This window comes from Symphalangus syndactylus, chromosome 1 (genome assembly GCF_028878055.3).
Source record: "Symphalangus syndactylus isolate Jambi chromosome 1, NHGRI_mSymSyn1-v2.1_pri, whole genome shotgun sequence".
NCBI classification, from domain to species: Eukaryota; Metazoa; Chordata; class Mammalia; order Primates; family Hylobatidae; genus Symphalangus; species Symphalangus syndactylus.
In genome coordinates, this window is record NC_072423.2 from 149,868,010 (window position 1) to 149,889,667 (window position 21,658).

Sequence of the window (21,658 nt, forward strand, 5' to 3'; positions counted from 1 at the left end):
TTTCAATTTAACAGTCTATAAACTACATGCATTCTCATTCAACTTAACAAATTACATCAAATCAACATCATGCATTACTTCCAAATGACAGATGTGTAAGACTAACAGTTCAGTTCATCTTCTCATTTCCTTAAGTAAAATTCAACAAAGGCAGGAAGAAATGTGTTATGTACCATTTACTTAGTACTATAACAGTTTTTCCTCTATTTCTCTATTCCTGTTTTTAAAAATCACTAAAATCCTACTTCTAGATTTTTAAGACTTTCTACCCATTTTTAATAGCTAAGCTGATAGCATTTTTTGGACACAAAGTCCAGATTAGTTACACAAACATGGAAAAAAAAAAATCAACGTTCTACAGTAGTCTAGAAAGTACCATAAACCTAAGATTAATTGATATAATTTAGTGGCAATAATTTAAAATAAGGCAATTTAAAATTTCAGTGCATATCAAAATAGTTGGTTAGAATGGAAAGAAAACAGTGAGCTCTTCCATTTAAACTATCCTAGTAAAATTTCTATTATTTGTAATCTGAACCAATATTCAATATTATTTATAGAAAGCAAACACGCCCTGTCTTAAGCTAATTGATACATGAAAATTCAGATTACTAAAAACAAACAAATAACTATAATCACTGGTGATAGTTACTTGCTTTAGAAAAGAAATAACTTTTTAAAAGTCTCACCACATACATTCATAACAATGGAATATTAGCCTTAAAAAGGCAGAATTTACAACACAGATGAACTGTGAAGATATTATGCTAAGTGAATAAAACTGGTCACAAAAAGACAAATACTACGTACTATGATTCTACTTATATGAGATACCTAAAGTAGTCAAATTCAGAGAAACAGAAAGTAGAATGGGGGTTCTCAGGAGCTGCAGAGAGGGGAAAGTAGAGTGTTCTTTAATACAGAGTTTCGGTTTTGCAAGACGAAAAAATCCTGGAGATCTGCTGCATAACAATGTGAATAAAGTTTTATACCCTACTAAACTGTACACTTAAAAATGGTTAAGACTGTAAATCCTATGTTAGGTGTTTTCTAAACACAATTTTTTTAAAAAAGCGTCACCATAAAATTATAGTAAGTAATGACAGAGGACCCTCAAATGGTAGCTGCTATTTACCAAGTATTATACTAAGCATTCTACACACATCAACTAATAAAATTCTTACAACAGCCCTAAAAGATAGGTACTATTATCCTTCTTTTATAAAAAGTAGAAAACAAATCAGAGATGTTAAGTACTTTACCAATGGTCACAAGCTACCATGTGGTAAAATCAAGAATCAAAGTGTGCTATGGTTCAATAATACACTAATACATGTAATAATACGTGTATATATATGTAATAATATAGTATAATAACATTGTAATTTATTAATATTTCTATTCAAATTTTTAGAACTGTATTTATTACAAAAGATATACTAGTATATTCAAGAAGAAACAATTTCACTTCTAGCTGCTAACCAAGTAGAGAAGTGAACAGTGCACTGGTTAACTCACTCGTGGTTTGCAGTGTCTCTAAGGAATTCTGTAGAGGGCAGGTGAGAATAGTCGAGTCAATGAGGGTTTCTAGGTCTCCCCAATCCCTACCTACTCACTATAATGTGACTAAAAGCAATTCTAACTGTATCTATTTTATTGGTTTAGAATTCTATATAAGATTTTACACGAACAAACTTCAAGTAAAGGAAAGAAAAAGAAGTTTACAGTCTTTGGCGCAGAGAAAATACCAAGATTTGTATAGTGAACATAAAATATCAAGCAAAACTTTAAAATTTCTCCCAAGAACCTCTTTACTAAATCTTTTAATGGTTTCCCCAAATAAGAACTCATATACACTCAAGTGAAACAATATCTGTTATTTAACCAATATGAACTCATGGAAATTCCATAAAGCCATCGGGAATGCAATTCCATGGAATTCTAAGCAACTCATGGAATTGAGCTACTCATATAAAATGAGTAACACCAGACACTGCTGGAAGTCAAGAAAGTCCCATTACACTCATATAACAATGAACCACGGTGAGGCTTTTCCTAACAGTCTTCAGTATTTGAGTCAGAGAACATGACTAAATTATCTAATGAAGAAATGGAACAGCTACACTGAGTCATAACATAAACTTATGTTTCATTAGATTTTGCTTCCAAAATACTTACCTCAATGGAACTGGCTATATTCAAGCATTCCTCCATTCCAGGAATATCCAACTGAATAATTCGAAAATCTTTACATTTTATGATGATGGTACCCAGTGATCCCACAAATCTGTAAGAAATCGCAAACCATGTTTAGGAACACATATATTACTGACTTTAAATATATTATTATCTCTTTGAAAAGAGAATATAGTTGTAGTTACCATCTATATTAACTTTCTTCTCCTCAATCTAATTAAGGAAGAAGCAAGGCTGCATCATTAAAATCTGAGCCATACATTACTTACAATATATGTCTTTTTTTTAAATTTAAATATATAAGGTAATTCACATCAAGCTAATTGTTCGATGGAGATTATTTAGGGCCTTATTTCAAAGAATAGGAAAAAGATCTGTAACTAATGTGTTAAGTGTTTGTAGAGAGGTATTTCTGGAACATAGGAAAATAGTTCACTTCAGATTTCCCTTACTTCCAAGTGATACATATTATGTATCAATTTATAAAAAGCAAAAGGGCCGGTGCGGTGTCTCACGCCTGTAATCCAAGCACTTTGGGAGGCCAAGGCGGGCAGACCACGACGTCAGGAGATCGAGACCATCCTGCCTAACACAGTGAAATTCTGTCTCTACTAAAAATACAAAAAATTCGCCGGGTGTGGTGGCACATAGCTACTCAGCAGGCTGAGGCAAGAGAATTGCTTGAATCTGGGAGGCAGAGGTTGCAGTGAGCCGAGGTTGAGCCACTGCACTCCAGCCTGGGTGACAGAGTTGAGACTCTGTCTCAAAAAAAAAAAAAAAGTAAAAGTATTTGACAAAATCTAACATCCATTTCTGATTTAAAAACATGAAAAACCAAAAATTTCTCAGCAAACTTGAAACAGAAGGGAACTTCCTCAACCTGATAAGGGCATTTACAAAAAACCCCACAAAAAAAAACCCTAAATCTAATAGCGTACTTAATGGGGAAAGATTGAATTATTTCTCTCTAAAATCATGAAAAACACAAAGATGTTCACTCTCACCACTTCTATTCAACATCGCACTGAAGGTTATAGCTAGTGCAGTAAGGTAAAAAGAATAAAAAAAGATTAAAAAAGAAGAAGTAAAACTACCTTTACTTGCAGATGACGATTGTGTAAATGTACCCAGAATTTTCTTTTTATTGTCAATTCTTCCCCAAATTCATCTAGTGATACGACATAATTCCAAACAAAATCACAGCCGACTTTTACGTAGAAACTGAAAAGGTGAATTCTAAAAACTCATATGGAAATGCAAATGTCTTCAAATAGCCAAAACAACTTTGAATAAGAACAAAGTGGTATGGCTAACACTACATAATTTCAAGGCTTACTATAAAGCTACAGTAATTAAGACAGTATGAAAATGACATGATGATAAACAGATCAACTGAACAGAAAAAAAAGAGTCCAGAAACAGATCCAATTACACATGAACAAAGATAAAAAGACAACTCAATTGAAGACAGGTCAGTCTTTTCAACAAATGGTGCCAGAACAACTGGATAGCTTTTTTTTTTTAAGAATTTGAATCTATAACCATGAACCATATACAAAAACTAATGCAAAATGGGATCTTTTACCTCAATGCAAAACCTAAAGCTATAAAACTGCGAGAAGAAAACATGAGAGAAAATATTTGTGACCTTAGGGGAGGCAATGGTTTCTTAGGTAAGACACTAAAATCCCAATCTATAAAAGAACAAACTGACAAATTGGACATGTTCAAAATGTAAAACATCTGCTCTTTGAAACACAGAGTTAAAGAGCATGAAAAGGTAAGCCATGGGGCATTCCTGTAGGCTGTTGAGGACTTCATCAACAGGCTACACTAAATTTATTGTTAAAACGTTTCTTTCTTCAATAATAAATCAACCTTACCTTACTGTAACTTTTTTACTTTATAAACTTTTTAATCTCTAATGTTTTGTCTCTTTTGTAATAACACTAAGCTGAAAATACAAACACACCATACAGCTGTACAAAAATATTTTCCTTCATTATATCCTCATTCTATAAGCTTTTTTAGATTAAAAAATTTTTTTTGGTAAACTTTCTTGTTAAAACGTAAGACACAAACACATACATTAGCCTAGGCCTATACAGGGTTGGGATCACTGTCTTCCATCTCCACATCTTGCCCCATTGGACGGTCTTCAGGGGAAATATTAATAACATACAGGGACCTGTCATCTCCTATGATGATAACACCTTCTTCTGGATAATTCTTCAAGGACTTGCCTGAGGCTGTTTTACAGTTAACATTCTTTTTAGAAGTAAAAGGAGCATACTCTAAAATAACAATAACAAGTATACTATAGTAAATACATAAACCAGTAACAAAGTCGTTTATGATCATTTATAAATATTATGTGATGTATGCAATTGTATGTGCTATATTGTTGTGTAACTGGCAGCCCAGGTTTGTTGTTTATACCAGCATCACGACAAACACAAAGTCACTGGGCAAGAGAAACTTTCCAGGTCCATTATAATCTTATGGGACTACCATCATATATATAATAAATCACATGACTGTGTATGTATATACAAACATACACTCTCAAAAGTCAATCAGAAAGCAAATAATCCATTACAAATGGGCAAAATATATGGATGGTCACTTAGCAAAAAAAGACATATGGATGGCAAATAAGCATATGAAAAGACGCCCTACACCACTAGTCATAAAGGAAATGCAAATTTAAGCCACAATAAGACACCACTTAACATCTATTGGAATTGCTAAAATTTAAAAGACAGACCATAGCAAATGCTGACAAGAATGTGGAGGAACTAGAACTCTCACACACTGCTCATAGGAATGTAGAACTGTAGGTACAAGCACTTTGGAAAACAGTTGGGGCAGCTTCTTAAAAAGTAAAACACATACCTACATCTGATCCAGCCATTCCACTGGCAAGTAAATGGCTTGCCACCCAAGAGAAAAGAAACCACATGTTCATTCAAAGATTTGCATAAGAATATTAATAACAACTTTATTTAATAGCCTCAAATTGGAAACCCACATTTCCACCACCAGGTGAATAAACGAACTATGGAATACTACACAATGGACACTTAGTACTCAGCAATAAAAAGAATGAACTATTGATATATACAACATTGACAAATCTCAAAAGAGAGTACTGCATGATTTATGACGTACTGACATAAATTTCTAGATAATGCAAACTCATCTGTGACTACTTGGAAAAGAAAAGAAGGAAGGGATTACGAAAGGGCACCAGAAAACTTATGGGGGTGTTAATTTATTATCTTGAACTTAAGGTGACAGTTTCAGGGTGTGCACATACATCAAAACACATCAAAGTTTACACATCAAATATATATACATATATATATATATATATGTATATATATATATATATAGTGTGTTATATGTCGACTGTACCTCAACAAAGCTGTTTTAAAAATCACTGTCATTCTGCTTCAGCTGGAAGTGAAAGACACATAACAACCAAATTGTCAGTAAAAAAACAAAAAAAGTGTACAAGACATATGGTTATTCTCTTGTAAATTTCCGTATCATCTATGCTTCTTATACTAACTTATTTTGTAAGGTGAATTTTGTTTTGTTAGTCTGGCAGGTTTTATTTAGTTGCTGTAAAGTATAATGAATGACTAGAGGAGTTAAAAATAACTGTTACTTTATGTCAGAACGAATATGCTATAAACTATTAAGGTATTCTGCACTCATTTATTGAATGTTTCTAGTCAGTTACTTATAAACAGTGGGCCAAGAAAAATATGTTTTAAAGGCATAAGAGCTCCAGAAAATATCTATGATTCACATTAATTGTCAGATTGAGTTCTATTTTATCATTTTCTCCTTATTGTCCCATCCATGCCCTGTAATACACCCCATCACAGCATTTAAAATGCTTTATTAAACTTTCTAGTTTATATTTCTAGTTTACATGTTTATTTCTTATAATGGTTCTTAGTTTTTTCAGGTAGAAGCCATGTTTGATTAACTTCTATATCCTCAGCTCCTAGTGCAGCACCTAGCATACACACCATCTTAAAGTTCCAATAAGGGACTTAAAGGAAGATCTAAATAAATAATGTAACATTGTTCATGGATGTGAAGATGTCAATTTGACTACAATTAATCTATAAATCCAAAACAATTCATTTTGTAAAAATCCTATGAAAATCGTACAGTCTGTGGTCTAGTTAATAGTACTGCACCAGTGTCAATGTTCTAATTTTGTCCTTATTTTGATTACACTACAGTTATAAAACATGTCAACATTAGCAGAAGCTGGGTGGACGATTCTTAAACCGCTATGTGCAATTTCTGCAACTACCTGTGAGTCTTCAATTATTATTAAAGACTTTTAAAAATCCCATGAATATAGGAAGTTTTCCAAAATTGCATGGAAACATAAAGGTCGAAACACAGTTGTCAACTTTAAAAAAAAAAAAAAAACACAAAAGTGGGGCAACTAGCACTATCTGATTTTTGGACACATCACAAAGCCACAGAAGGAAAGAGAATATGATGATAAAAGAACAGATTAATGAACCAATGGATTATGACAGAGAGCTCAGAAATAGACCCGTATATATAGAATAACTTGACATATACCAGCCAAGGTTGGGTTGTCAGGTGATGGGATTAAGAAAACTGGCTTGCTCTATGGAGAAAAATAGGTTCTTATCACACTATGAAGCTATTATAGAAGAAAATGTAGGAGAACATCCTGGTGATTTGGGGACAGGGAAGGCGTTCTTAAGACAAGCCACACACCATAAAGCAAAACATTGGCAAGTTTTGTATTAAAAGTAAAGATTTCTGTTCAACAAAAGGCACCACAGAAAAAAATAACAGATGGGTGACACACTAAAAAACATTCGTAATGCCTAAATGAAGAATGAATACCCACAGAGTATACAAGGAACCCATGCAAATCAACATGAGGAGGACAATAAACCAAATGTTTAAAAGTAGACCACAGAAATGAGGCAATTCACAGAAAGGAAAAAAATTTTAAGTATATTGCTCACAAGCACATACAAAGATAATTAAACTCACTAATAATTAATGAAATTCAAATTAAAACAAAGCAATAACTATTTCACAATCTTTAGACTGGAAAAATTAGAAAGACAATACCAAATGTTGGTAAGAAAGTGGAGAAGAGGTACCCTCTCCTGCACCATCATGGGAAGGCAATCTGCAATTGTCATTCTGGAAAGCAATTAGTTTGTGAAATGAGATATGCACCTGCTTTATGGCTCCACCCCATCATGGGGCAGTCTCAGAGCAATTATGGCACAAGACTATATAAAGGGACATGAATGAGTATGTTTACCAGAGTTGTTTGTGACAGCAAGGAGTTGGAAGTTACCTAAAAGGTCTGTTAAGGAAGCTCTTTTAGATACTTTGGAATTCTATGCTCCTGTCAGAAGCAGTGAAATGGTTGTACACACAGCAATATGAAGAGATCTTGAAAGAGTATTGTGTCAACATATTAAGCAGAACAAGATCTACAACATGATCCCAGTTAGGCAAATTAAACTCACACATGCATGTGTGAGCACACCCATACACAATAGTGCTATCTATTTTATAGCAACAACTAACATGGTTGCCTACAGGGATTGTGGATGAGGCAGGAAATGGGAGTGAAAATTAGGGACGAAGAAAATCAACAACAGAGGAAACCTTTTAAGGAATCGATCATGAAAATGATGAGTCATCAACTGAGTAGTATTAACTCACTTTTCTGAGGTCCATTAAAAAAAAACAGGTATAACTGTAAAACTTGTATACAACCTTGTATGTTGAAAGGATCAAATAAAATGATGTAAGCGATATATATGAAAGTATTCCACAGACTTGTAAAGCATTATTCAAACATAAGTTTCTACGAGGTTAAGTAGTTTGCCCAAAGGCACTTGTCTAGAAAGAGGCAGAGCTGGAGGAGTCACCCTTAAGGACTTTCTCACCTCATTTACAATTCACCAGCAAGGCAAGGCAGCTCCACTTTCAAAAACACATCCCAAATCAGATTCTTTGTGACTACACTACTGTTTTTTGTTTGTTTGTTTGTTTGTTTGTTTTGAGACAGAGTCTCACTCTGTCACCCCAGGCTGGAGTTCAGTGGCGCAATCTCAGTTCACTGCAATCTCAGCCTCCCAGGGTCAAGTGATTCTCTTGCCTCAGCCTCCTGAGTAGCTGAGATCAGAGACATGGAGCACCAAACCCAACTATTTTTTGTATTTTCAGTAGAGATGAGGTTTCACCATACTGGCCAGGCTGGTGTCAAACTCCTGACCTCAGGTGATCTGCCCGCCTCGGCCTCCCAAAGTGCTGGGATAACAGGCGTGAGCCACCGTACCCGGCCTACCATCATCTTTTACGTGAACTACTCTACTCTCCTAGCTAGGCCTGCTGCTTCCAGTCTTGCCCCTGTACAGTTTATTTTCTGCCAGCAGCCAGAATTGTCTTCTGAAACATCAATCAGCTGCTGCTTCCTAGCTTTCACCTCTCCAAGGGCTCCCATGAAAACCATTACAGTGCCTGCAGGCCCTCCAGTCTGGCCACTGCTTATCCCTCCGGCCAGTCTCTACCATCGACTTCACTGCTTATCCCTCCAGCCAGTCTCTACCATTGACTTCCTGTACCCTCCGTTCCCTGCCCTGCAGCCACACTGGGCTCTTCGCTCTTCTCTGCACATGCCAAGTATATTTCCCGTCTCAAGTCTTTGTATTCGCTGTTCCCTCTGGCTGGAATGCTCTTCCCCCAGATACTCACATTTCTAGCTTCCTCATTTCATTCGGGTGTCTAGTCAGATGTCACCTGCCTTCTCTGAAATCCTTTCTAAAGAAACTGCCTCCTGGTGCTCTTTATCCTCTCATCTTCCGTTATTTTCCTTCTTGGCACTTATTACCTGACATCATTACATATATATAAAATATATATATAATATACGTATTATATAAATGAAATAAATATATAATATACATAACAAATATGTATTATATATAATATATATAATAAATATATATTACATATAATATATAATAAATATATATTACATATAATATATAATAAATATATATTACATATAATATATAATAAATATATATTACATATAATATATATTACATGTAATATATATTATATATTATATATAAAATATACATATATTATATATAATTTATATATAATATATAATTAATATATATAATAAATATATACTATATATTATATATAAATATACATTATATATATTATATATAATCTAATAAATATATAATATAATATATGTTTATTATATAATATATAAATATATATTATATATAAATTAAATATATTACATATTGTATATTATATATAATATATAACATATAACATATTTAAATATATCATATATAATATAATATAAATATATAACATATAATTATTATATATAATACATTTATATATTATATATAAATATAATGTATAATATATCTATATTATACATTATATATAAATATAATGTATAATACATCTATATTATACATTATATATAAATATAATGTATAATATATCTATATTATACATTATATATAAATATAATATATAATATATCTATATTATACTTATATATAAATATAATATATAACATATCTATATTATACATTATATATAAAAATAATATATAATATAAAATAAATATATATCATATAAGATAAATATATATTATATACAATATATATAATAAATATATCCAATAAATATATGTATTTGTTTCTGGACTTGCTTGATTGTCCATCTCCCTGGCCAGTACCTAAGCACCTTGTCTTAGTCACCACTGCAGCCGCACAGCTCAGACAGTGCACATGGAAAACAGGTGGATATAAAGATTTCTTGAAAGCAGCAATTTAACAAACTCTGATCTGACGCCTCCCCTATGCTCTTTCCACTACACCATGCTGCTTCCCAGGAAAAGGAAAAATGTGTGTACAGTTCGTCATTCTCTCCTAACAGATTCAAAGGTCCATGACTCATCTGCTTCTTCTTCATGTACTACAAAGCCCAGCATCTTGTAAATGCAAGGTAAACAGGAGGAAACGAATGAGGGCAAAGTAACCACAATAAAAGGTAAATAAGAAAGGAGAGTTGATGGTCATGGAGAAACTACTCATTTGTATTCAACGGCATCTGACCATTCCGCGGTCAATCCTTCTTTTATTTCCTACGCATCTATATGCCCAAGCCACAGTTAAGACGTTTCGAAGGAGATAAAAATGAATTCCAGTTGTGGAATTAACAGAAGAATCTGTGAAGGAGGTAGCAGTCGAAATGGTTAAACTGTATATTCATAGACGGGTAACAGGCTGATTGCCTGTGAACTCCTGAAAGACAAGAACTGTAATATATTTTATTTATCTTCGTGTCTTAAATGCCTCACAAAATGTCCAGAACATAAAGGCATTTGGCAAATGTTTAACAAGCTTGGGAGAGGCAAGGCATTCCAGCAGAAGGAAGAAGTCAATAAAATACACAGATGACAGAATACAGGACATATACCAGCACCAGTAAATGGTGAGGACTGGCTGGTAAAAAGCGTTCATGAAAGGAAGTGCAAGAAGGGCTCGTTAAGAGAAATGGCAAGAAATAAAGTGAGAAAGTAGGCTAGGGCCGGGACACAAAATGCCATGAATGACTGAGGGGTTTAGATTTTCAATGAGAGACCACTGAAGACTTTTTTTTTTTTTTGAGATGGAGTTTTGCTCTTGTTGCAAAGGAAGGAGTGCAGTGGCCCTATCTCGGCTCACTGCAACCTCTGCCTCCAAGGTTCAAGTGATTCTTCCGCCTCAGCCTCCTGAGTAGCTGGGATTACAGGCACCTGCCACCATGCCGGGTTAATTTTTTGTATTCTTAGTAGAGACGGGATTTCATCATGTTGGTCAGGCTGGTCTCAAACTCCTGACCTCAGGTGATCCCCTCACCTCGGCCTCCCAAAGTGCTGGGATTACAGGCGTGAGCCACCGTGCCGGGCCCACTGAAGACTTTATACAGCAAAAGGTGGCTTGAGGAGACTCATAAGAGCACTCTGCTCATATCAGTCAATCAATCTACCATCGCTTCACCCAAACTGCCTGCAATTCTACCATTAGAAATTATTATTTTAGGCCAGGCGCAGTGGCTCACGCCTGTAATCCCAGAACTGTGGGAGGCCGAGGCAGGAGGATTGCGAGGTCAGGAGTTCAAGACAAGCCTGGTCAATATGGTGAAACCCCATCTCTACTAAAAAATATAAAAATTAGCCGGGTGTGGCGGCGCGCCCCTGTAATCCCAGCTACTCGAGAGGCTGAGACAGAAGAATCGCTAGAAGCTGGGCGGTGGAGGTGCAGTGAGCCGAGACTGGCCAGTGCACTCCAGCCTGGGCAACACAGTGAGATTTTGTCTCAAAAAAAAAAAAAAAAGAAAGAAAGAAATTATTATTTTAAGGCATATCCTTTCTACGAATCTTCCTAATATCCAAATTATTTTGCGAGGCAACAGAAAATGTTGTCGTCATTCATTTATACTTCTGTGTAAAACGGATAATCAGTTTGCCCTCTCCTGGCTAGCGAGAAATCACTAAGGAGATGGGAATTTTGAATGCAGATGAAAATATAACTTTTTGACTCCGAGGCCTTGGAGAGAAGAAGTCTGGAGTACAAAAAGAAAAAGAGGTGAATTGGTCCATGCCTTTCCTTGAGAGCCAACCCCGTTCTTTCAGCAAACAGAATTGAGTAAAGATGAAGAGAAGACATCAGAATCTCTCTTAGTGAGAATTAAATTGATGACCCAGAAGGTTAAGAAATAAGAAATATGATAAACTGAACATTTTTCAGAAAGAAAAAAAGGTTCTGTATGTAGATACTCATAACTTTATACTCTGTTTAGTTTTCCTCAAAAACGGTAAAGACTTTATCTAAATCACATCCAGTCACAACTTCATGAACTGTGATTAACAATACCGATTCAAGGAATACGATGGGGCAAGAAGAAGAAATTTATAAAGACAATGCCGAAAATCCACCCAAATGGTGTTACGAACCAGAAATGATCATCAGGATGGTACCAGCCACAAGATAACCCTGAGAACTCCATCCAGGTTTAATGGAAACCGGGTCCTCCATCTGGACGGGTTTCTGCTTGGTAAATCCTGATTCTAGGCCACAGAGAGCTCATCTTGCCGGCCAGCTGGGCAGCAGGCTGCGCGGAAAACGCCAGCAAGTGTTTCCCGGGGCGCCCACAGGGGACCCCGGGCTCCATGCAGAGCTGGGGTGGGGCGGGCACTCACCGCTTGTCGATGGCGTCGATGTTTGAATGGAGCAGCCACAGCTCCTCCGTGTTGTCCTGCCGGGAGGACAGGATTAAGTGGTGGCCCGTCAGGCATAGAGTGCCCTCGACAGCCGGGTAGAAAGGCCGGTGCAGCACCACATTGTCCACCCGCGGTGTCTTAATCAGCTCCGCAAACTCCATGCTCCCCCAGCGGCCGGAGGCAGGGAACCGAGCCCGGGAGGTGCGAGGCGGTTACCCAGCCGCAGGGTGAGCAGCGGAAACACCCGGCGCGGGGCTGGCCCGTGGGGCGGGGCGGGCCGGGCGGTGAGGCTGGGCCCGCCCCAGGCTGGGTAGGCGCCGCGAGGCCTACAGCCGCCGGCACCGGCCGCGGGAAGACAGAGGCTGGGGCTGGGCTAGGCCCAGGCGCCTCTCCCGCACCGCCCGGTTCTCCTGGCCCAGGACTCGGCCACAGAGAACCCCTCTCCACAGGCCCAAGGGCCGCCGCTGCCGCTGGGCTCCGGGTCCCGCGTGGGCAAGCGGAGGGCAGTAGGAGGAGGCCACTTCAGGACCCGCTTCCACGCCCTGGCCGCTAGGGACTCCTGGCGGAAGTGGTTACTCACTGATGGAGCCCAGAGCAACTCCGAGCAGAAGCAGCAGGTCTCAAAACTCGGAAGTCGAGGAAGTCGCAGCCGGAAGTTGGTCCTCGCTAGGTCCTCTGGAAATGCTTCCGGAAACACTGCCAGACCAGAAGACTTGTGTTCCTACGAGAAAAAAAGCTTGTTTTTGCCTTCACGCCCTCCCGCTGCCCTTCTTACCCACCTACAAATATTCCTTATCAGAAGAGGCTCGGGAAGAGGGGATGACGGGAGGAGCTCCCTGTGTTGCCTTCCTCCGCTTGAGTAGTATCCCCTCCAGAAGCTCTTCAGAGCGTGGGGGTGCTGTAAATTGTGGTAATTGTTATGCATTAGCCCTGAAGAGATGGCAAGTACGGGATGGAGGCGGTGACTGTGACGTTAGGGAATCCTCCAGGGGTCAGGGAGGGACACAGGGCCACTCCACAGGCTTCCCGAGAGCGCCGCGCCACGTAGTGTAACCTGGAGCAAGAAAGAGGAAAAACAGGAATACCTGTGCGAGGAACCCAAGTAGATGTAGATGCAGTGCACAGAAGAGCAAGTCACTTGACTTGCTGGCGGCCACCCAGTTAATCTGCAGCAGAGCCTGGACTTCAGGCTGCATCTGTGAAACTCAGCGCATGGGTGCGTTGGTCACCATCGCACAGCTTCCAGTCAGACACCCATGTTTCGCCAAAAATTTATTCAAATAATTACTCCTTTGCTTGTTCCTTTTCCACCGCCCACTTCTGACATTTTTATTCAAAAATAGCAAATAGAAGAGAAACATGTTTGAATGCTGGTCTGCTGTGACTTCATTGACCTTTTTAAATCCTCACCATCTAGTACCTAAGCACAGCGAGTTGGACAAACTCACAGTATTCACGAAGTAAATTGCCACAACCTCATCAGCTCATCCAACACTTGTCCACGCTTTTGATTTTGCGCTTCTTAAAATGTACCCTTCTTAAAATAAAACTCTTTATAGACTTGTTTTAAGTGAGATACGTAAATGCCTACCAACTTTCCCTGGTGTCTTTGTCGCATAGTTACTGTAGACTGGATAATAGTTGCCATTTTTTATATTTTTGCAGTTTAATTGCTTCCGTCCAAATAGATGGAATCACTTCCTTTGTAATATGTGAAGTGTTTTGATTCATTTTTATAACTAGCATTCCTGACAGCATAGGTATCCACCCCCTGAAGTTTCCATTCTATAGAACAAAATAGCAAATAAGTATTTTTTTGTTCCATAATGGTCACCCAGTAGACACCCTGTGTATACTGGGACCATGCATACTGGGAATCAGCTTTATTTTACAACAGAGCTTCACTTTACCCCTCTGGCAATTAATAGATTCTGGGTATTTATTAAGAACTTTAAATTTAATGCAAAGACTGTTAAATACCACCAGCTCAGCTCTGACAAAGGACTGTTGGCTTTGTATCTCCTATCTTCATCCGGATATACTGCCATCCCAATCCCAGCCCAATCTTGGGTCCTTGAAAAAAACGACCTATCATTCCAACGACCAGGGAGGAACTGCCTTTGAATTAATGAATCTGGACAACTTATAAGACTTCAAAAGCATGGAAATGACAAAGGTTAAAATGACAGGATGGGCAGTAAACCCTCTCCAGTCCTATCAGAGCAACCTTTTTGAGGGTGCACTCCCACAGAAACCCATTAGGGGCCCAATATCAACATACACAGAGCTAAAATTCCAGATGCCACTTTGTATTGAAAGAAGCCAAAATTCTGTTCAGGTCCTGGGAACTTGAAGTCATCTGTGCAGCCACACCCTAGAAATTAACCCTCACACAATCATGTAAGCTGTGCAGTTAACCAAACTGCATCATTTAGAAAACCTGTATGCTTTTCACAGAAACCATCCCTAGTTAAGAGCACTTTAAAGGATACACAGTCTAAGTACTGTGAAGGTGGGCCCACTAGCTGGGTTCACATTTTCCCTTGGCCACTTTAGCAGGAAACTTAACCACTTGGGAAAGTGAAAACAACAAGCTAACCCACATGTTCACCATGGAAAACAATTTTTGTCTTGAAAAACAAGGAAGCTTTTCCCTGTGCGGCACCAGTTCCTACTATGTTTACCAGCCAATTGGACTGGAACCTGTACACTTGGTTTTTAGCCTCCGAAATCAATACAGCTCCCGGCCGGGCACAGTGGCTCATGCCTGTAATCCCAGCACTTTGCGAGGCCGAGGCAGGCAGATCACCTGAGGTCAGGAGTTCGAAACCAGCCTGGTCAACTCGTGGTGAAACCCCGTTTCTACTAAAAATACAAAAAATTAGCTTGGCATGGTGGCACACACCTGTAATCCCAACTACTCCGAAGACTGAGACAGGAAAATCACTTGAATCCTGCAGACGGAGGTTGCAGTGAGCCCAGACTGAGCTACTGTGCTCCAGCCTGGGTGGCAGAGGGAGACTCTCTCAAAACAAACTGTATATATATATATATGGAGAGAGAGAGAGAGCTCTCAACAACCAATCCCTCGTTATACCTTTAACTGCAACCGCCAGACACAAATGAGCCATCCAACTCAAATGCCTTTTGCTTGGTCTAGGAATAACAGTGAGAGTAGGAACGAGAGTTACCGGGCTTGCAACTTCCCTATACTGTTACCAACACTTTCCAAGGATTTTGTGGAAAGCTTGGATGACATTGCCCAAAGTATCGTCGCAACACAAACTCAAACAGACTCCTTGGCAGCAGTTGCTTTACAAAATAGAAGGGGACTGGATCTCCTAACTGCTGGAAAAGGTGGCTTATATCTTTTTTCTAGAGGTAGAATGCTGTTTTTACGTCAACCAATTAGAATCAGTAAGGGATGCCACCCGGATATTAGTTGACCAGGCTTCTAAGATACGACAACAGCTGTCCAAGTCATGGTCCTCCTGTTCAAAAATGCTAATTAGGGGTTCACGAGTCCTTCCTCTGGCTGGCTCGTTATTAATGATTATACTTGCCTTGGTTTTTGGACCATATTTGTTAAATCCATTAACCAAATTAATTTCCTCTCGCCTAGAGACCATCAAGCTTCAGATGATCATGCAACAAGGTTTCCAGCCAGTTCCAGGTGAAGACACCACTCTTGGCCATCAAGAAGCTACCCTATCTCCACTAGACAGAGCAGGGTGAGAGTTCCGTGATCCCAAATAGGTAGGCACCGCACCCCAAGTCAGCATGAAGCAGTTACAGAAGAAAGACCATTGGTCCCTCTGCCTCCCATAAAGATTTATGGGGATCATATCTCACAGCGGGGAAATGAGACAGGAGAATAGGGTCTGGAGCAGGAAACCTAAGGCCAATTCTCACTGACTTTCTAGAACTGAATCCGAAAGGAAACCCCACCTCTCCACACCAATGTAAAAAAAGGATCAGAGGCTACTCCCTTCATGCTGCACTGCAAATGAAAAATGGAAAGTACCTCTGATTGGTCCCCTCCCACAACCAATCAGACTGGTTGCAGGCCAAATCTTCATGTGTAACTTTGTAACTTCCTTCACTTCAGCCTCTGATTGGTCACCTCCCATGACCAGTCAGACTTGTGATGGGCCACTCCTTCATTTACATAGCGTGTAACCAAGTAACCAATGGGAAACCTCTAGAGGGTATTTAAACCCCATGCTGCACGATGGCTCACACCTGTAATCCCACCACTTTGGGAGGCCGAGGAGGGTGGATCACGAGGTTAGGTGTTCGAGACTAGCCTGGCCAACCAACATGGTGAAACCCCATCTCTACTAAAATTACAAAAATTAGCCGGGTGTGGTGTGGGCTTGTAATCCCAGCTACTGGGGAGGCTGAAGCAGGAGAAATGCTTGAACCTGGGAGGTGGAGGTTGCAGTGAGCCAAGATTGTGCCACTGCACTCCAGCCTGGGTGACAGAACAAGACTCCACCTCAAAAAAAAAAAAAAAAAAAAACAGAAAATTCTGTAACCAGCGCTCTTGAGCCACTTGCTCGAGCTTGCTCCCACTCTGTGGAGGGTACTTTCGTTTCAATAAATCTATGCTTTTGTTGCTTCACTTTTTTGTTGCTTTGTGTGTTTTGTCCAATTATTTGTTCAAAATGCCAAGAACCTGGGTGATTTGTAGTCAATACTCTCCACCAGTAACAATAATATTGTTACACCTGAGAGTCCAGTCTAAAAACAGGAACCAACAGAGTAGAGAAGATGAGGGGGATGATTTACAAAGCTATTTTTTTTAAACTGGAGTTTTTGACTTTCTTCCTTTATGTGGATAAGTTATAACAATTACCAATTGTGGAATGAAGAATTTAATTACAGAGTGAAGAATCAGGGAAGGTTTTATGGAGAAGGTATCCTTTGAAAACAGGACCTTGAAGGCTGAAGGTCACACTCTGAATGGAATGTGGCCAACAGAGATGTCCAATTTAGTGATATCTCCTAGAGGTGGGGATGCATTTTTCAGTAATTCCATTACCTTTTTCTTTTAGTTTCTTTATGTGGGGGGAGGCATGTGAAAAGATCATGGTTTCATGAGGTTAAAAATGTTTACTTTTCTATAACACCATGAACTTTTTTGCCCATGAAAGAAAATTGTGAATATCATGCTGGATTGTCGTAACAAAACTATTTGAAAATTACATCTACTTGTGTTGAAGCTCAAAGCATAGAAAGCCCTTGAGATCTGAGGAGAACAAAAATTCAGTTGTAAGGAATAGAGCATAGAGGTGAGTTTCGGAGATTGAGAGCATAATATGTTACTTTATTATACGAACAGTAGATGGCAGTAGAGTTTAACAGTAATGGATAGGCATCCATTCTATTAAAATAATTCAATGAAGCTGTAGTCAAACACATTCTTATCCCAACTGCCTGGACGTAAGGATCTGAGAGGATTCTGATAACTCAAAGAAGATGGTGGCATTTATAATGCATGTAAAAGACTTACTCAACAACTTACAGATGTTATTATTAAAATCAGTCTGTGAGATAACAAATGGCATTGATATGTAATCATCTAGATGTTATTCTCCCAAATAGTCAACCAGCTCTTAGTGCCTATTTGGTCATCAGCACTGTGGGGAATGGAAACAATAGGTTTGACATGGCCATTGCCCTCAAGGAGTAATAGCTAATTTGGGAAGGCTAACACGTGCCACACCGGGGAGAAAATACAAAAATCACTGTTGAGTTTCGAAGTACAGATCTACTTTCCTGGTTTTTTCTTACCCTACTAGGCCATTAGTACTTAGTAGAAATTGAGGCCTTTTGAAGGTGGTTTGAACAAAGCAGGCTGACCATGTCCAAAATTAGCAGGAATATCTGAGACGGAGAAGACATGGCCTGTGTATGCTCCTAATGAACAGCCATTCTCCGTGTACTTAGTTGTTTTCTACTGACAGTCAGCAGCTGAAACCAATCTGATAACCTCATTCTAGGTCTTTCTTTTTTTTTTTTTTCCTTCTTTTTTTTTGAGACGGAGTCTCGCTCTGTCACCCAGGCTGGAGTGCAGTGGCGCGATCTCGGCTCACTGCAAGCTCCGCCTCCCGGGTTCACGCCATTCTCCTACCTCAGCCTCTCCGAGTAGCTGGGACTACAGGCGCCCGCCACCACGCCCGGCTAATTTTTTGTATTTTTAGTAGAGACGGGGTTTTACCGTGGTCTCGATCTCCTGACCTCGTGATCCGCCCGCCTCGGCCTCCCAAAGTGCTGGGATTACAAGCCTGAGCCACTGCGCCCGGCTCCAGGTCTTTCTTATGTCTTCCCTTCCCTTCATGTCCCCCAAGCAAACCAATCACCAAATGGATGATTCTGTCTTTTCATATCTCTTGAATTCCTCCACTTCTCCCCATGCCCAAGGCCACTATGTTAGATCAGACTACCATCATTTCTCATCTACTTAACAGGAAAAATATTTTAATTGGTTTTCTTTCTCCCAGTGGGGTTCTCCTTCAATCCATTTTTCCATTTGGAAGCTCTCTGGTTGTCTTTAGTGCTCTAAATTTCCTTCCTTCCTTCCTTCCTTCCTTCCTTCCTTCCTTCCTTTCTTTCCTTTCTTTCCTTTTCTTTTCTTTCTTTCTTTCCTTCTCTTTCTTTCTTTCTTTTTTTTCTTTCTTTCTTTCTTTTGCTTAACTTATAAGGCCCTTTGTGATTTAGCCTTTTAAGCAGAGATCAGCATCACAGTTCTCATCTCTGCTCTTGTTTCCCTATCCAGCAGTCTCTAATCTCCACCCATATGCAATTTTCATGCCAGCTATCCTCAAATAACTTGCCGTTTCCTCCTGAAATTTTGCACCCAGTTATAACCTTGTTACTACATGGAGATGTGGAACAGGGACCAGCATCACTGTCATTCCCTGGGATCTTTGTTAGAAATGTCTCACTCTCAACCTACTGAATCAGAATCTGCATTTTTATAAGATTCTTAGATGATTTATACATACATTAAAGTTTAAGAAAGCAGTACTTTAAACAATTTTTGTGTTCTTTCTGCCTGGTATATACTTACCTCACTCCGAGCAACTTGTCTCTCGACCTGCTAATGCTACCATCCTTCAGATCTCCTCTCAGAGGTCACTGCCTATGGGAAGCCTTCCATGATTTTCGCTCAAAAATATGAGTTTCACAATACATAGGCTTCATAGCACCATATAATAATAACTCGTACTAACTGAATGTTTATTCTGTGTTCTAGACATTGGCTAAATGCCTTACATGTCGTCTCATGTACTCCTTCTACAGTGCTGTGAGGTTGATCTTGGGAGGAATTGTGTTTCTCCCTCCGCCAAATTCATGTATTGATGTCCCAACCCTCGGTACCTCCATAGGCTATTTGGAGATAGGGTCTTTAAAGAGTAAGTTAAATGAGATAATTAGGATGTCTGTAATCCAATATTACTGGTGTCCTTATACTAAGAGGAAATTTGGACACAGACACATATGAGAGGTGAGGAGAGAGGGTTCAGGAGAACAAACTGTGCTAATGCTTTCATCTCAGATTTCTGGCTTCCAGAACTGTAAGAGAAATTTCTGTTGTTTTAACCACCCAGGCTTTGATACTCTATTATGGCAGCCCTGGCAAACTAATACGGTTGGTTATTGTTCTCCTTTTATTGAGGCACAGAGAACTTAGGAACTTTTCCAAGGTCAGATGGGACTAAATGGTTCAGATCTAGCCTCAAGCAGTCAAGTGTAGACCCCATGATCTTTACCGCCATGCTACGTTGCCAACCATGCACACTGAGTCCACCTTGGTTACTGATAGGGTTTGGCTGTCTCCCCAACCAAATCTCATCTCGAACTGTAGTTCCCATAATCCCCATGTGTCGTGGGAGGGACCCAGTGGGAGGTAATTAAATCATGGGGGCCTTTACCTCCATGCTGCTGTTCTTGTGATAGTGAGTGAGTTCTCATGAGACCTGATGGTTTTATTAGGGGCTTTCCCCCTTTTGCTCAGCACTTCTACTTGCTGCCACCATGTGAAGAAGGACGTGTTTGCTTCCCCTTCTGCCATGATTCTAAGTTCCTTGTGGACTGCCCAGCTATGCTGAACTGTGAGTCAATTAAACCTCTTCCTTTATAAAGTGCTCAGTCTCAGGTATGTCTTATTAGCAGCATGATAACAGACTAATACAGTGACTCTCTCTAATTTTACTGATGGTGGACAGGCAAGCCCCTAAATTGGGACTTAGCCCAGGATGGTTCTTGGCTTTGCCCATGAAAGAATCCAAGGGTGAGCCGGTGGTGTTCAACAGCAACAGCAGAGGCACTGCTCTTTGTGGAGAAGGGCTACCCCATAGGCAGTGTGCCCAGAGGAGCAGGTCAGACCCAGTTCTGCAATCATATTTATACCTACGTCTTTTTTTTTTTTTTTTTTTTGAGACAGAGTCTCACTCTGTCGCCCAGACTGGAGTGCAGTGGTGCTGCCTCAGCTTACTGCAACCTCCCGCTCCAGGGTTCAAGTGATTCTCCCGCCTCATCCTCCAGAGTAGTTGGAATCACAAGGGCACTAACCTGTAATACCAAAGGCTAAATTTGGTATTTTTAGTAGAGACTAAAGGCTACCTTTGCTATTTTTAATAGAGACAGGGTATCACCGTGTTGTCCAGGCTGGTCTCAAACTCCTGACATCAGGTGATTCGCCCTCCTGGGCCTCCCAAAGTGCTGGGATTACAGGCGTGAGCCACCGCGCCTGACATATACCTAATTTTAATTACACGTGAATTAAGGGGCAGATCATGTAGAAATATCTAGGAAAGGTGGTAACTTCCAAGTCAATGGGCTGTTGCTGTGAAAAGGGGCAGCAACTTATGGGCATTGCCATGGCAACGGTAAACTGACATAGCACATTGGTGGACATGTCTTATGGAAAGCTGCTTCCACTCCCTGTTTTAGCTAGTCCTTAAATTGGTCCAGTGTCCGAGCCCAGCCCCTGGAGTTGAGTTCAGCCTCCTACTTCATTACTACTTAATAACCTGTATTAGTAGAGCTTTCTGTGTCCATCATGTTCGGCTAGATGGTAAGTTCCTCAATGCAAAGGGCCATTTATTGCTTTCA

At 39.5% G+C, this 21,658-nt stretch overlaps 1 protein-coding gene across 1 annotated transcript in view; it reads right to left on the reverse strand.

Moving 5' to 3' along the window:
• MTMR9 (myotubularin related protein 9) overlaps window positions 1-13,180 on the reverse strand; it is a 47,967-nt gene extending 34,787 nt beyond the window's left edge. The window contains exons 1-2 of the mRNA XM_055288358.2: window positions 12,515-13,180; window positions 2,179-2,287 (exon numbers count right to left, since the gene is read on the reverse strand). Coding sequence (XP_055144333.1) covers window positions 2,179-2,287; window positions 12,515-12,696 — 291 coding nt within the window. The 5' untranslated portion in view covers window positions 12,697-13,180. The remainder of the gene's footprint in view (window positions 1-2,178; window positions 2,288-12,514) is intronic.
• Window positions 13,181-21,658: the final 8,478 nt, after the last annotated feature.